Consider the following 15,106-nt stretch of genomic DNA (forward strand, 5'->3'; position numbering starts at 1 on the left):
CCATACATCTCAAACCTGTAGGATGAGTGGTCTGAAAATCACACCTACTTCCAGTACATCTCAAACCTGTAGGATGAGTGGTCTGAAAATCACACCTACTTCCTGTACATCTGAAACCTGTAGGATTAATGATCTGAAAATCACACCTACTTCCTGTACATCTCAAACCTGTAGGATAAGTGGTCTGCAAAATCACACCTACTTCCTGTACATCTCAAACCTGTAGGATAAGTGGTCTGAAAATCACACCTACTTCCTGTACATCTCAAACCTGTAGGATAAGTGGTCTGAAAATCAAACCTACTTCCTGTACATCTCAAACCTGTAGGATAAGTGGTCTGAAAATCACACCTGTACTTCATGTACATCTCAAACCTGTAGGATGAGTGGTCTGAAAATCACATCTGCTTCCCGTACATCTCAAACCTGTAGGATGAGTGGTCTGAAAATCACACCTACTTCTAGTACATCTCAAACCTGTAGGATGAGTTGTCTGAAAATCACACCTACTTCCACTAATCTCAAACCTGTAGGATTAGTGGTCTGAAAATCACACCTACTTCCAGTACATCTCAAACCTGTAGGATGAGTGGTCTGAAAATCACACCTACTTCTCGTACATCTCAAACCTGTAGGGGAGTGGTCTGAAAATCACACCTGCTTCCCATACATCTTAAACTTGTAGGATGAGTGGTCTGAAAATCACACCTACTTCCTGTACATCTGAAACCTGTAGTATTAATGATCTGAAAATCACACTTACTTCCTGTACATCTGAAACCTGTAGGATTAATGATCTGAAAATCACACCTACTTCCTGTACATCTCAAACCTGTAGGATAAGTGGTCTGCAAAATCACACCTACTTCCTGTACATCTCAAACCTGTAGGATAAGTGGTCTGAAAATCACACCTACTTCCTGTACATCTCAAACCTGTAGGATAAGTGGTCTGAAAATCAAACCTACTTCCTGTACATCTCAAACCTGTAGGATAAGTGGTCTGAAAATCACACCTGTACTTCATGTACATCTCAAACCTGTAGGATGAGTGGTCTGAAAATCACATCTGCTTCCCGTACATCTCAAACCTGTAGGATGAGTGGTCTGAAAATCACACCTACTTCTAGTACATCTCAAACCTGTAGGATGAGTTGTCTGAAAATCACACCTACTTCCACTAATCTCAAACCTGTAGGATTAGTGGTCTGAAAATCACACCTACTTCCAGTACATCTCAAACCTGTAGGATGAGTGGTCTGAAAATCACACCTACTTCTCGTACATCTCAAACCTGTAGGGGAGTGGTCTGAAAATCACACCTGCTTCCCATACATCTTAAACTTGTAGGATGAGTGGTCTAAAAATCACACCTACTTCCTGTACACCTCAAACCTGTAGGATGAGTGGTCTGAAAATCACACCTACTTCCTGTACATCTCAGACCTGTAGGATGAGTAGTCTGAAAATCACACCTACTTCCAGTACATCTCAAACCTGTAGGATGAGTGGTCTGAAAATAACACCTACTTCCCATACATCTCAAACCTGTAGGATGAGTGGTCTGAAAATCACACCTACTTCCAGTACATCTCAAACCTGTAGGATAAGTGGTCTGAAAATCACACCTACTTCCTGTACATCTCAAACCTGTAGGATAAGTGGTCTGAAAATCACACCTACTTCATGTACATCTCAAACCTGTAGGTAAGTGGTCTGAAAATCACATCTGCTTCCCGTACATCTCAAACCTGTAGGATGAGTGGTCTGAAAATCACACCTACTTCCAGTACATCTCAAACCTGTAGGATGAGTTGTCTGAAAATCACACCTACTTCCTGTACATCTCAAACCTGTAGGATGAGTGGTCTGAAAATCACACCTACTTCCTGAACATCTCAGACCTGTAGAATGAGTGGTCTGAAAATCACACCTACTTTCTGTACACCTCAAACCTGTAGGATGAGTGGTCTGAAAATCACACCTACTTCCAGTACATCTCAAACCTGTAGGATGAGTGGTCTGAAAATAACACCTACTTCCCATACATCTCAAACCTGTAGGATGAGTGGTCTGAAAATCACACCTACTTCCAGTACATCTCAAACCTGTAGGATGAGTGGTCTGAAAATCACACCTACTTCCTGTACATCTGAAACCTGTAGGATTAATGATCTGAAAATCACACCTACTTCCTGTACATCTCAAACCTGTAGGATTAATGATCTGAAAATCACACCTACTTCCTGTACATCTCAAACCTGTAGGATTAATGATCTGAAAATCACACCTACTTCCTGTACATCTCAAACCTGTAGGATAAGTGGTCTGAAAATCAAACCTACTTCCTGTACATCTCAAACCTGTAGGTGAGTGGTCTGAAAATCACATCTACTTCCTGTACATCTCAAACCTGTAGGATTAATGATCTGAAAATCACACCTACTTCCTGTACATCTCAAACCTGTAGGATAAGTGGTCTGCAAAATCACACCTACTTCCTGTACATCTCAAACCTGTAGGATAAGTGGTCTGAAAATCACACCTACTTCCTGTACATCTCAAACCTGTAGGATAAGTGGTCTGAAAATCAAACCTACTTCCTGTACATCTCAAACCTGTAGGATAAGTGGTCTGAAAATCACACCTACTTCATGTACATCTCAAACCTGTAGGTGAGTGGTCTGAAAATCACATCTGCTTCCCGTACATCTCAAACCTGTAGGATGAGTGGTCTGAAAATCACACCTACTTCTAGTACATCTCAAACCTGTAGGATGAGTGGTCTGAAAATCACACCTACTTCCACTAATCTCAAACCTGTAGGATTAGTGGTCTGAAAATCACACCTACTTCCAGTACATCTCAAACCTGTAGGATGAGTGGTCTGAAAATCACACCTACTTCCAGTACATCTCAAACCTGTAGGATGAGTGGTCTGAAAATCACACCTACTTCCCGTACATCTCAAACCTGTAGGGGAGTGGTCTGAAAATCACACCTGCTTCCCATACATCTCAAACCTGTAGGATGAGTGGTCTAAAAATCACACCTACTTCCTGTACACCTCAAACCTGTAGGATGAGTGGTCTGAAAATCACACCTACTTCCTGTACATCTCAGACCTGTAGGATGAGTGGTCTGAAAATCACACCTACTTCCTGTACACCTCAAACCTGTAGGATGAGTGGTCTGAAAATCACATCTACTTCCAGTACATCTCAAACCTGTAGGATGAGTGGTCTGAAAATAACACCTACTTCCCATACATCTCAAACCTGTAGGATGAGTGGTCTGAAAATCACACCTACTTCCAGTACATCTCAAACCTGTAGGATGAGTGGTCTGAAAATCACACCTACTTCCTGTACATCTGAAACCTGTAGGATTAATGATCTGAAAATCACACCTACTTCCTGTACATCTCAAACCTGTAGGATGAGTGGTCTGAAAATCACACCTACTTCCTGTACATCTCAAACCTGTAGGATAAGTGGTCTGAAAATCACACCTACTTCCTGTACATCTCAAACCTGTAGGATGAGTGGTCTGAAAATCACACCTACTTCCTGTACATCTCAAACCTGTAGGATAAGTGGTCTGAAAATCACACCTACTTCCTGTACATCTCAAACCTGTAGGATGAATGATCTGAAAATCACACCTACTTCCACTAATCTCAAACCTGTAGGATGAGTGGTCTGAAAATCACACCTACTTCCAGTACATCTCAAACCTGTAGGATGAGTGGTCTGAAAATCACACCTACTTCCTGTACATCTCAAACCTGTAGGATAAGTGGTCTGAAAATCAAACCTACTTCCTGTACATCTCAAACCTGTAGGATGAATGATCTGAAAATCACACCTACTTCCTGTACATCTCAAACCTGTAGGATAAGTGGTCTGAAAATCACACCTACTTCCTGTACATCTCAAACCTGTAGGATGAATGATCTGAAAATCACACCTACTTCTACTAATCTCAAACCTGTAGGATGAGTGGTCTGAAAATCACACCTACTTCCCGTACATCTCAAACCTGTAGAATTAATGATCTGAAAATCACACCTACTTCCCATACATCTCAAACCTGTAGGTGAGTGGTCTGAAAATCACACCTACTTTCAGTACATCTCAAACCTGTAGGATAAGTGGTCTGAAAATCACACCTACTTCCTGTACATCTCAAACCTGTAGGATGAGTGATCTGAAAATCACACGTACTTCCTGTACATCTCAAACCTGTAGGATGAGTGGTCTGAAAATCACACCTACTTCCTGTACATCTCAAACCTGTAGGATGAGCTATTTGAAAATCACAATTTATCATTAGGTATCAGTGTTAATCTGGCACCAAACCATATGGCATATTTGACTTGTTATTGAATGTGTTTGTTTTATGATTTTGTCCTTTACAGACCAAATCAGGAAGAACAGAAGAGACAGGAACTGGTGGAGGGAAAGGATTCATTCTCCATTTTCTGACATCAAAATGGACCGAAGTGTTGCGTAAGTATAAAAAACATTGTTTAAATTTCTTTTTCATTCTGAAGTAATAAATGAAGCTAAACTTTTATTAAAAATGATGGTATTGAAACTGATTAATGGATGTTAAGATGTAAGAGTTGGATCATTGTTAAAATATGACCCTTAGGTCTGTGATGGACCAATGTTTAGATGTGACCCTCAAGTCTGTGATGGACCAATGTTTAGATGTGACCCTCAGGTCTGTGATGGACCAATGTTAAGATGTGACCCTCAGGTCTGTGATGGACTGATGTTTAGATGTGACCCTCAAGTCTGCGATGGACCAATGTTTAGATGTGACCCTCAGATCTGTGATGGACAGATATTTAGATGTGACCCTCAGATCTGTGATGGACTGCTGTTTAGATGTGACCCTCAGGTCTGTGATGGACCGATGTTAAGATGTGACCCTCAGATCTGTAATGGACCATTATTTAGCTGTGACCCTCAGATCTGTGATGGACTGATGTTAAGATGTGACCCTCAGGTCTGTGATGGATTGACATAAGATTTGACCCGCAGATCTGTGATGGACTGATGTTAAGATGTGACCCTCAGATCTGTAATGGACCATTATTTAGATGTGACCCTCAGATCTGTAATGGACCATTATTTAGATGTGACCCTCAGATCTGTGATGGACAGATATTTAGATGTGACCCTCAGATCTGTGATGGACTGCTGTTTAGATGTGACCCTCAGGTCTGTGATGGACCGATGTTAAGATGTGACCCTCAGATCTGTAATGGACCATTATTTAGATGTGACCCTCAGATCTGTGATGGACTGATGTTAAGATGTGACCTTCAGGTCTGTGATGGATTGACATAAGATTTGACCCGCAGGTCTGTGATGGACTGATGTTAAGATGTGACCCTCAGATCTGTAATGGACCATTATTTAGCTGTGACCCTCAGATCTGTGATGGACTGATGTTAAGATGTGACCCTCAGGTCTGTGATGGATTGACATAAGATTTGACCCGCAGGTCTGTGATGGACTGATGTTAAGATGTGACCCTCAGGTCTGTGATGGACTGATGTTAAGATGTGACCCTCAGATCTGTGATGGACCAATATTTAGATGTGACCCTCAGATCTGTGATGGTCTGCAGTTTAGATGTGACCCTCAGTCTGTGATCGATTGATGTTAAGATGTGACCCTCAGATCAGTGATGGACTGACATAAGATTTGACCATCAGGTCTGTGATGGACTGATGTTAAGATTTGACCCTCAGGTCTGTGATGGACTGATGTTAAGATTTGACCCTCAGGTCTGTGATGGACTGCTGTTTAGATTTGACCATCAGGTCTGTGATGGACTGATATTAGGATGTGACCCTCAGATCAGTGATGGACTGACATAAGATTTGACCCTCAGATCTGTGATGGACTACCTCATTATTTTCATAAACCTGCATCTTTTGAATCCCTGTCTTACGTGTTGGAACGTCAGTTGATAATTTCTTGCACGAAAATCGTAATAATGGAAGCAGGCCCTTGAATATTGAATCAACTGTGACATGTAAATAGGGATTATGCTATCAAGAAATGGAAAATTCGCAATAGGGAAATTGAAACTGAAATCATCATGCGTATGATAAAGCTTGGTGGAAAGCTGTCCATGTTGGTTTTGTTGTAAGAAATGATTAAGATATGCAGCTGATGTAGAAAAGTCTACAGTGTCTTTGATTTCTGCTGGATATATACGATAGACGTAGTTGATAAATTTCTTGTTACTTGAAGATATGTTCTGATGTAAGCATATTCTGCTTCATCAATGACAGCTGCTATGTAAATTTTTATTTATTCCAAGTAAGTGATTTCACGTTCTCATTTGAGAACAAGATATGAAACAACAGAACCAAAAGGCAAACTAACAAGCATCAAACACGTCCAGCTTCATATCTTACAAAGAAGTAGAATATTTTCAATGGGATCACTGGAGAACTTTTGACTAAAACTTCCCGGTTATTTTTCATCAGCCTGCATCATTTGATACCTTGTGTTACAAGTTTGTCATTTCATGACTTCTTGTAGGAAAATAGTGATAAAAGGAAGAGCCCCTTGAATATTAAACCAACACCGACAAGTAAACACCACTTAATCTCGTTATTTAACGACAGGACTTCTTTAAGATATAAATTCAGCCTCATATGAAAACAAAAAGAAATCAGCCAACAGATTTGCACAGTTGATTTCTACATGTATGCCGATAGCCTTTGTTTGGAGATCTTAATACAGAGGATGTTGTCTACCAGAAACTTGATCACTTATGATTTCGTTCTTCATGTATTTCTTCATTGGTTTGGATGAAATACAATTAGTATAATTTACCACCATACATTGATACAGCTGTTCACCTTTCGTGTAATAGAAAACTCTCACGACAAGGGAACCAAGGTATTCTTTCAGTTTGGAATTGGGTTTGGTAGTGTACAGAGTTAAAAAAAACAAATTTCTTGAAGAAATGCATTTAGAAGAAGGTGTTAAAGATAGGTCAAAAGCTCTTTGGAATTCTTTTAAATCCACCTATTTATTTTGTTCTTGAGTTACAGTATTATGATAAGGCTGTAACGCAGATTTCCTAGTTCTAGGAATGTTAGTGACATAGGTTTGGTTTAACAGCTGGACTGAGCTAAAGGCCATTACACAAACATCAGTGTATAGTAGCCTGGTTTAAAGAAAAATCTGCATGTACATTTTGTATGTTTACATCGTTTATACAATTAACAAGTAAACACTTATTTTCCCCTTCTGATATGGGATATAACTCCTGAAATATATTCATAAATAATTGATTAGAACACAGGCATGAAAGCTTAAATTCACTGACACCAGGGTCACACTAGAACTATAAGGAATAACAGAGACCAAAACAGAAAACATTACCCAGAAACCACAGTATTAAATCAAGGAATAGCGGAGACCAAGACAGAAAACATTACCAAGAAACCACAGTATTAAATCAAGGAATAACGGAGACCAAGACAGAAAACATTACCAAGAAACCACAGTATTAAATCAAGGAATAGCGGAGACCAAGACAGAAAACATTACCCAGAAACCACAGTATTAAATCAAGGAATAACGGAGACCAAGACAGAAAACATTACCCAGAAACCACAGTATTAAATCAAGGAATAACGGAGACCAAGACAGAAAACATTACCCAGAAACCAGAGTATTAAATCAAGGAATAGCGGAGACCAAGACAGAAAACATTACCCAGAAACCACAGTATTAAATCAAGGAATAGCGGAGACCAAGACAGAAAACATTACCCAGAAACCACAGTATTAAATCAAGGAATAGCGGAGACCAAGACAGAAAACATTACCCAGAAACCACAGTATTAAATCAAGGAATAGCGGAGACCAAGACAGAAAACATTACCCAGAAACCACAGTATTAAATCAAGGAATAGCGGAGACCAAGACAGAAAACATTACCCAGAAACCACAGTATTAAATCAAGGAATAGCGGAGACCAAGACAGAAAACATTACCCAGAAACCACAGTATTAAATCAAGGAATAACGGAGACCAAGACAGAAAACATTACCCAGAAACCACAGTATTAAATCAAGGAATAGCGGAGACCAAAACAGAAAACATTACCCAGAAACCACAGTATTAAATCAAGGAATAACGGAGACCAAGGCAGAAAACATTACCCAGAAACCACAGTATTAAATCAAGGAATAGCGGAAACCAAGACAGAAAACATTACCCAGAAACCACAGTATTAAATCAAGGAATAACGGAGACCAAAACAGAAAACATTACCCAGAAACCACAGTATTAAATCAAGGAATAGCGGAGACCAAGACAGAAAACATTACCCAGAAACCACAGTATTAAATCAAGGAATAACGGAGACCAAAACAGAAAACATTACCCAGAAACCACAGTATTAAATCAAGGAATAGCGGAGACCAAAACAGAAAACATTACCCAGAAACCACAGTATTAAATCAAGGAATAGCGGAGACCAAGACAGAAAACATTACCCAGAAACCAGAGTATTAAATCAAGGAATAACGGAGACCAAGACAGAAAACATTACCCAGAAACCACAATATTAAATCAAGGAATAGCGGAGACCAAAACAGAAAACATTACCCAGAAACCACAGTATTAAATCAAGGAATAGCGGAGACCAAGACAGAAAACATTACCCAGAAACCACAGTATTAAATCAAGGAATAACGCAGACCAAGACAGAAAACATTACCCAGAAACCACAGTATTAAATCAAGGAATAACGGAGACCCAGACAGAAAACATTACCCAGAAACCAGAGTATTAAATCAAGGAATAGCGGAGACCAAAACAGAAAACATTACCCAGAAACCACAGTATTAAATCAAGGAATAACGGAGACCAAGACAGAAAACATTACCCAGAAACCACAGTATTAAATCAAGGAATAACGGAGACCAAGACAGAAAACATTACCCAGAAACCAGAGTATTAAATCAAGGAATAGCGGAGACCAAAACAGAAAACATTACCCAGAAACCACAGTATTAAATCAAGGAATAACGGAGACCAAGACAGAAAACATTACCCAGAAACCACAGTATTAAATCAAGGAATAAAGTAGAAAATTCAAATGAAGATAAAGAGAAGTTTTTTGTAATGGCAGGTTTTTGTTTTTCGTTATCAAAATTGGGAAATGGAGAATTCGGCAAATGAATAATAGAATTTATCCATAATAAAACGATACACGCACCTATAACGTCAAATTTGTTGTTTTTGTACATATTTTCGGTGTCGGAACATAGTTTATCTTGACTTTTGTTTATAAACATGTTCATGCTGTGTTTATTACGAAGAAAGCCGAGTGGGTCTCTTGGCTTGTCATATGACAAAGTCAATCACTTCCACCACAAAGAACAAAAATGGATTACGAGGAAAGTGTAAACAAATGCACATGTCATATGTATGACACTTGCTTTTGCGCCTTTCTGCTGATTCTTGTTTGCAGTAAATGATTCTATAGTGTTATAATATATATAATTTTTAACAATCAATCTTAGTAATTCGTTTTGTTTTGGCTTGTCGTGCGAGAATTGTCTATGTCAATCGAGGGTGCTATACTAGTGAGGCCCCAAAGGGGGTAATTACAATCGGAAAAGAAAAAAACTCATTGTGCAGAAATGCACAGGAATTGATACTTTGTCTGTACACATTGATATATATTGGTCACCATTCAACATGTGTCTTTGTGTTTATTATGAAGGTTATGTTTATCATCACGGTCGTTATTCTCACAGTAACACCAGTACCGTCATATTTTTACACTTAGAACGAATACCCCCAATTGGGCCCCACCATGCAGTCAACAACAAACACATGTTGTCGATAGTAAATTCAAGTGAATAACACAACTATTTTCATTCAACATTTATCAGATAATACTTTTAGTAGTGTTGTTCATAACATATTCACGTGTCAAACACTGGATATTGGATTATAATCAATGACAGGCAGATACGTTATAATTATAGGGCTCATCTTAAGCTATCCAGTTAAGCAGCAGCTTCACAAATTCCGAATCCATATTCTACGAGTAGTACGTTTTCGTCAACAAAATATGTACGTACATATTTTGTTGACAAAAACATACTACTACGCATACTTGCAGTAACACTGTTTTGTCAGTTCATTTGTCAGTCTGTTTGTCAGTCCGTTTGTCGGTCTGTTTTTGGCCATTGTAGTATTCAGTCCAAGATCCTCCTTCATCTTTCACCATCTATCGATCTCCTGTCTAAAATCAAATCTTACCTGCCCTCTTTTCTGGTCTGACTCCTTTCTCTTATGTTTTCTGGCACTTTCTGTAAGGTAACTTTTAGGTTCCCATCGTCTTTTCGTATTTGCGTTGGCCATATTTCTTCTTTCTCGGCTTATACGCATGCGCAGCATCAGGGTTACGAGCTGTAATGTATGAATTAGATCAAGACCGCACTGTTTACATTCTTTATTTTTAAAAAAAAATGGTTGCTGTGACTTTTAATTTTAGTAATTAAGAAAGTCTTGTATCATACTATTGAAAAATAGAATATTTGATATCGTTTTCTTGTAGTGTTTTTTAACATTATAGTTGCTTTAAGATTTGTGGTTGTATATTCCTATATACTGCTATGCTCATCTAAAACACAGCTTCATTATGTAAGTGAGCCAAGTGCCAGTGGTTGGAGGTTTATTTGTGAAAGCCTCCTTGTGATAGTACGGAGCTGAAACTGACTTTATAGTGCTGCCACACTGAAGTAACAGCCGGAAGCCTCCCCATCTGTTAATACTGCATTGATAATGAGAGAACCTATTGTCACACTTTTATTAGGCTTATAGTAGGAAGTAGTAACTACCATTTTCATAAACTCTTGTCTCGACCAAGGGACAGAACCTTAAGTGTTAAAGCTTAACTGAATTATCAAGGGAGACATTGGGGAAGAGAAAATATCGGATCCCAAATTCAGTCGTCCCTACAATCATCAAACCAGACAGCAGGTACAATTCTTTGGCTCTAAACGCAGGGCAAAAGCATGTTTTAATTTAATTTCTAACATTAGAAAGACAGCTAATAATGTGATAGTTTGTTAAAATGGGCTTTCAGATATTCTTCGGAAATATCGTAATTGACATTAAACCTAAATTAGATATCATCAAATGCATTTAATATTTCTTCTTGGTTAGTTTAGAGTATGGCAGTTCGTCTGACTTATCTGTGTACTTCTTAGACAGGAATGATAGAAATTTGGAGAGATAATTGATTACAAACTGAGCTAGCAGTAAACCGTTATGTCCTTGATGGGAACATTCTATATATTTATGTAATATGAAATTATATGTGTTTGTTCTTTTTAATTTACCAAGTGAATTTGTTATAAATTTTGATCTCATTTGAGACCAGACTGAGGAAACTTTAATTGACTGAGATTTACATATTAAGTGTCATCGATAAAACAGAAGACATTTATCAGGCAGGAGCACCTGATGGTACGGTACTTTCTGTTGGATCTCAATGTTTTGTATTTCCTTTGTTTACATATAGGTCATGTTTAAAGGAATGTTATGCTGAGTTTTTACTTTGTTGATATCTTGACACGTTGAAACAATCACATTTCGTACTCTTTCTGGACGTCCATAGGTATTGATTTATCTCATGTTATCTCAGCTGTCAGTGGTTCACCAGTACAGGTATTAGATCATAACAAAGATGTCTCAGATATTACTAACTACACTTTTGTCAGGTTGTCAAAGCAACCTGTCTGTACTCTTATATAATGAAGAAAACTGGGAAGACTGACTGCGCTGGATGTTCACTACTTAAAATTTAAAAATAAAAAAAAAGTCGAAGTCTGCATAGGTGGCAAAGAAAATGTTCAAGCAGCCATGGAGAGATATGGCCTGTCATTAAACTTAATGTTAATAAACACAATGTTAATAAACACAATGTTGATAAACACAATGTTAATAAACACAATGTTAATAAACACAATGTTAATAAACACAATGGCTGTTGTAGTCTTGTCGCCGACTGCTGTCAGCAAACGCCTTGATGTGATAAAATGTCAGATTTTCAGCACAATATGTTTATGCAACTATGGTGAGATATTAACCGTGACTTTAGTGATATAGGCCTTTTAACACAATGATTGTCATAGAAAACACCACGACCATATCAACATACTAAGCTGAGTGGTATGTTAATTAACATAGACATTGTGTGGGTATCAAAATAAATCTAAATTAACATGAAAACGGCACTGCCTAAAATTGAGCACAAGTTGATCAACATTTTGAACTGCATTATTCACCGCTTCACTAAATTTTGTTTTTTAAAATTAGCTTAAATTTTGCAAGATTTTAACAAGACACACCCCAACATATCCACAGATACCAATGTGTTACCACGGACTTGGATCGATCTCCGTGGTGTCGTTGCGTCTTATGCACGATGATCATGTCAGAGACTGGAAACTGATGTAATAAAAAGTAAAACTTCATGAATTATTTCGTATTTTATCATATTTCATGTAAAATATATAACCATTTGCATGAATAGGATGTGCTATTCTCTTATTTTTGTATTTATTTTTCCAACTTCTTCCGTTCGTTCACAAATTTATTTGTAAGAGTCTCCTCTTTACTACAAATTGGACTTTATAACGAACAAGCATGGATTACTTATATTCATGAATTGATATTTATTAACTTGTGTAGAGTACAGACATTGTTTTATATGTATATGTCTCCTGAAGTGTTGAGAGACCAGAAGACTGTAATACCGGTCTTTAGACCTGTTAGATAAATGATTATATAAAGTCAACTTTATACGTCGGAGTGTTGCTATTACTGATCTTTACAAAAATCAATGTTTGTTGATTTGATGAAAAAATGTATGACCGACAGCTGAAGCTTGCTGGTTTAGAAAATTTACCATAAAAATACCATACCATAAAGTACTTGCTGAGCTCGCGCTGAGCTCGCGCTGAGCTCACGAATAAAAAGTTGGTCCCACTAGTTGATGTTACACAAACTTCAGAAAGCCGTCACGAAAAAATGTACATAGTATATATGGAGCAGGTGCGTTTATATGTATGGTGTGATATCACAAGTGCAGCATGTTTTATCTGACGTGATATCACAAGTGCAGCATGTTTTATCTGACGTGATATCACAAGTGCAGCATGTTTTATCTGACATGATATCACAGGAAGAATGCAGGTGTATAATAATGCGAGTGTTCGCTGTGTAATCTGAATAGGACATACATTAAAATGTAAATGTTTCATCTCATGGAAACATTTAAAGGATTTTCTGACTTTGATTCAGCGACAATCGTAGTGAATTTCAACTGCTTCTTTATCAATACAGACGATGTACATGCATAAGATTATGGATATCAGGTATCCATGTATTGACATTCGAGTGAAATATCTTGTTTTGCATGAACATATATGTGGAATACAAACCGGACCCGCGAATGGCCATTTACGTACACTGTGCACACGACGTCATCAATCCAAAATGTTTGGAAAAAATTGCCCTGTATTTTCAACTCGCAAAAAGCATAAGAAATATTTACCTAATCCAAATTTACTAAGAACAAAAGTTGTTCCACATTTTCTCCAAATTTATGAGATATAATTAGTAAGTCAATACCACCACAAATACAGGAGATATGACGGTTTTCCCAACACCACCGTCACAATGCGTAGAAATGCATAGTTGGGAGTTACGGGGTTACCACTATGTGCATCAATTACAACTGTGATGACATTCAGTACTTTGTATTCGTTAGACTGATATGTGACACAATGATTTTTACTTTGATAATAACTGCATGGACACCATACCTGATTCTGTAATGACATCGTAGGATATTCTGTAATGACATCGTAGGATGATTCTGTAATGACATCGTAGGATGATTCTGTAATGACATCGTAGGATGATTCTGTAATCACATGGTGGGATGATTCTGTAATCACATCGTAGGATGATTCTGTAATCACATGGTAGGATGATTCTGTAATCACATGGTAGGATAATTCTGTAATGACATGGTAGGATGATTCTGTAACCACATCGTAGGTTGATTCAGTAATCGTAGGTTGATTCTGTAATCGTAGGATGATTCTGTAATCGTAGGATGATTCTGTAATAACATTGTAGGATGATTCTGTAATGACATGGTAGGATGATTCTGTAACCACATCGTAGGTTGATTCAGTAATCGTAGGTTGATTCTGTAATCGTAGGATGATTCTGTAATCGTAGGATGATTCTGTAATGACATGGTAGGATGATTCTGTAATCACATGGTAGGATGATTCTGTAATGACATGGTAGGATGATTCTGTAACCACATCGTAGGTTGATTCAGTAATCGTAGGATGATTCTGTAATCGTAGGATGATTCTGTAATCACATCGTAGGTTGATTCTGTAATCGTAGGATGATTCTGTAATCGTAGGATGATTCTGTAATCACATCGTAGGATGATTCTGTAATCACATGGTAGGATGGTTCTGTAATGACATCGTAGGATGATTCTATAATCACATGGTAGGATGATTCTGTAATCACATGGTAGGATGATTCTGTAATGACATGGTAGGATGATTCTGTAATCGTAGGATGATTCTGTAATCACATTGTATGATGATTCTGTGATTGTAGGATGGTTCTGTAATCACTTCGTAGGATGATTCTGTAATGACATCGTAGGATAATTCTGTAATCACATGGTAGAATGATTCTGTAATGACATGGTAGGATGATTCTGTAACCACATCATAGGATGATTCTGTAATCACATGGTAGGATTATTCTGTAATCGTATGATGATTCTGTAATGACATCGTAGGATGATTCTGTAATCACATGGTAGAATGATTCTGTAATGACATCGTAGGATGATTCTGTAATGACATCGTAGGATGATTCTATAATCACATGGTAGGATGATTCTGTAATCATAGGATGATTCTGTAATCACATTGTATGATGATTCTGTGATTGTAGGATGATTCTGTAATCAAATGGTAGGATGATTCTGTAATGA

The 15,106-nt window shown here is 37.8% G+C and overlaps 1 protein-coding gene across 1 annotated transcript in view; it reads left to right on the plus strand.

Annotated features, from left to right (window-relative positions):
- LOC132556094 (cytosolic carboxypeptidase 1-like) overlaps nucleotides 1-15,106 on the plus strand; it is a 67,488-nt gene that overhangs the window by 4,991 nt on the left and 47,391 nt on the right. The window contains exon 2 of the mRNA XM_060220482.1: nucleotides 4,420-4,510. Coding sequence (XP_060076465.1) covers nucleotides 4,494-4,510 — 17 coding nt within the window. The 5' untranslated portion in view covers nucleotides 4,420-4,493. The remainder of the gene's footprint in view (nucleotides 1-4,419; nucleotides 4,511-15,106) is intronic.

This window comes from Ylistrum balloti, unplaced genomic scaffold (assembly GCF_031769215.1).
Source record: "Ylistrum balloti isolate Yb309-2 unplaced genomic scaffold, AGI_CSIRO_Ybal_v1 Utg370544, whole genome shotgun sequence".
NCBI classification, from domain to species: Eukaryota; Metazoa; Mollusca; class Bivalvia; order Pectinida; family Pectinidae; genus Ylistrum; species Ylistrum balloti.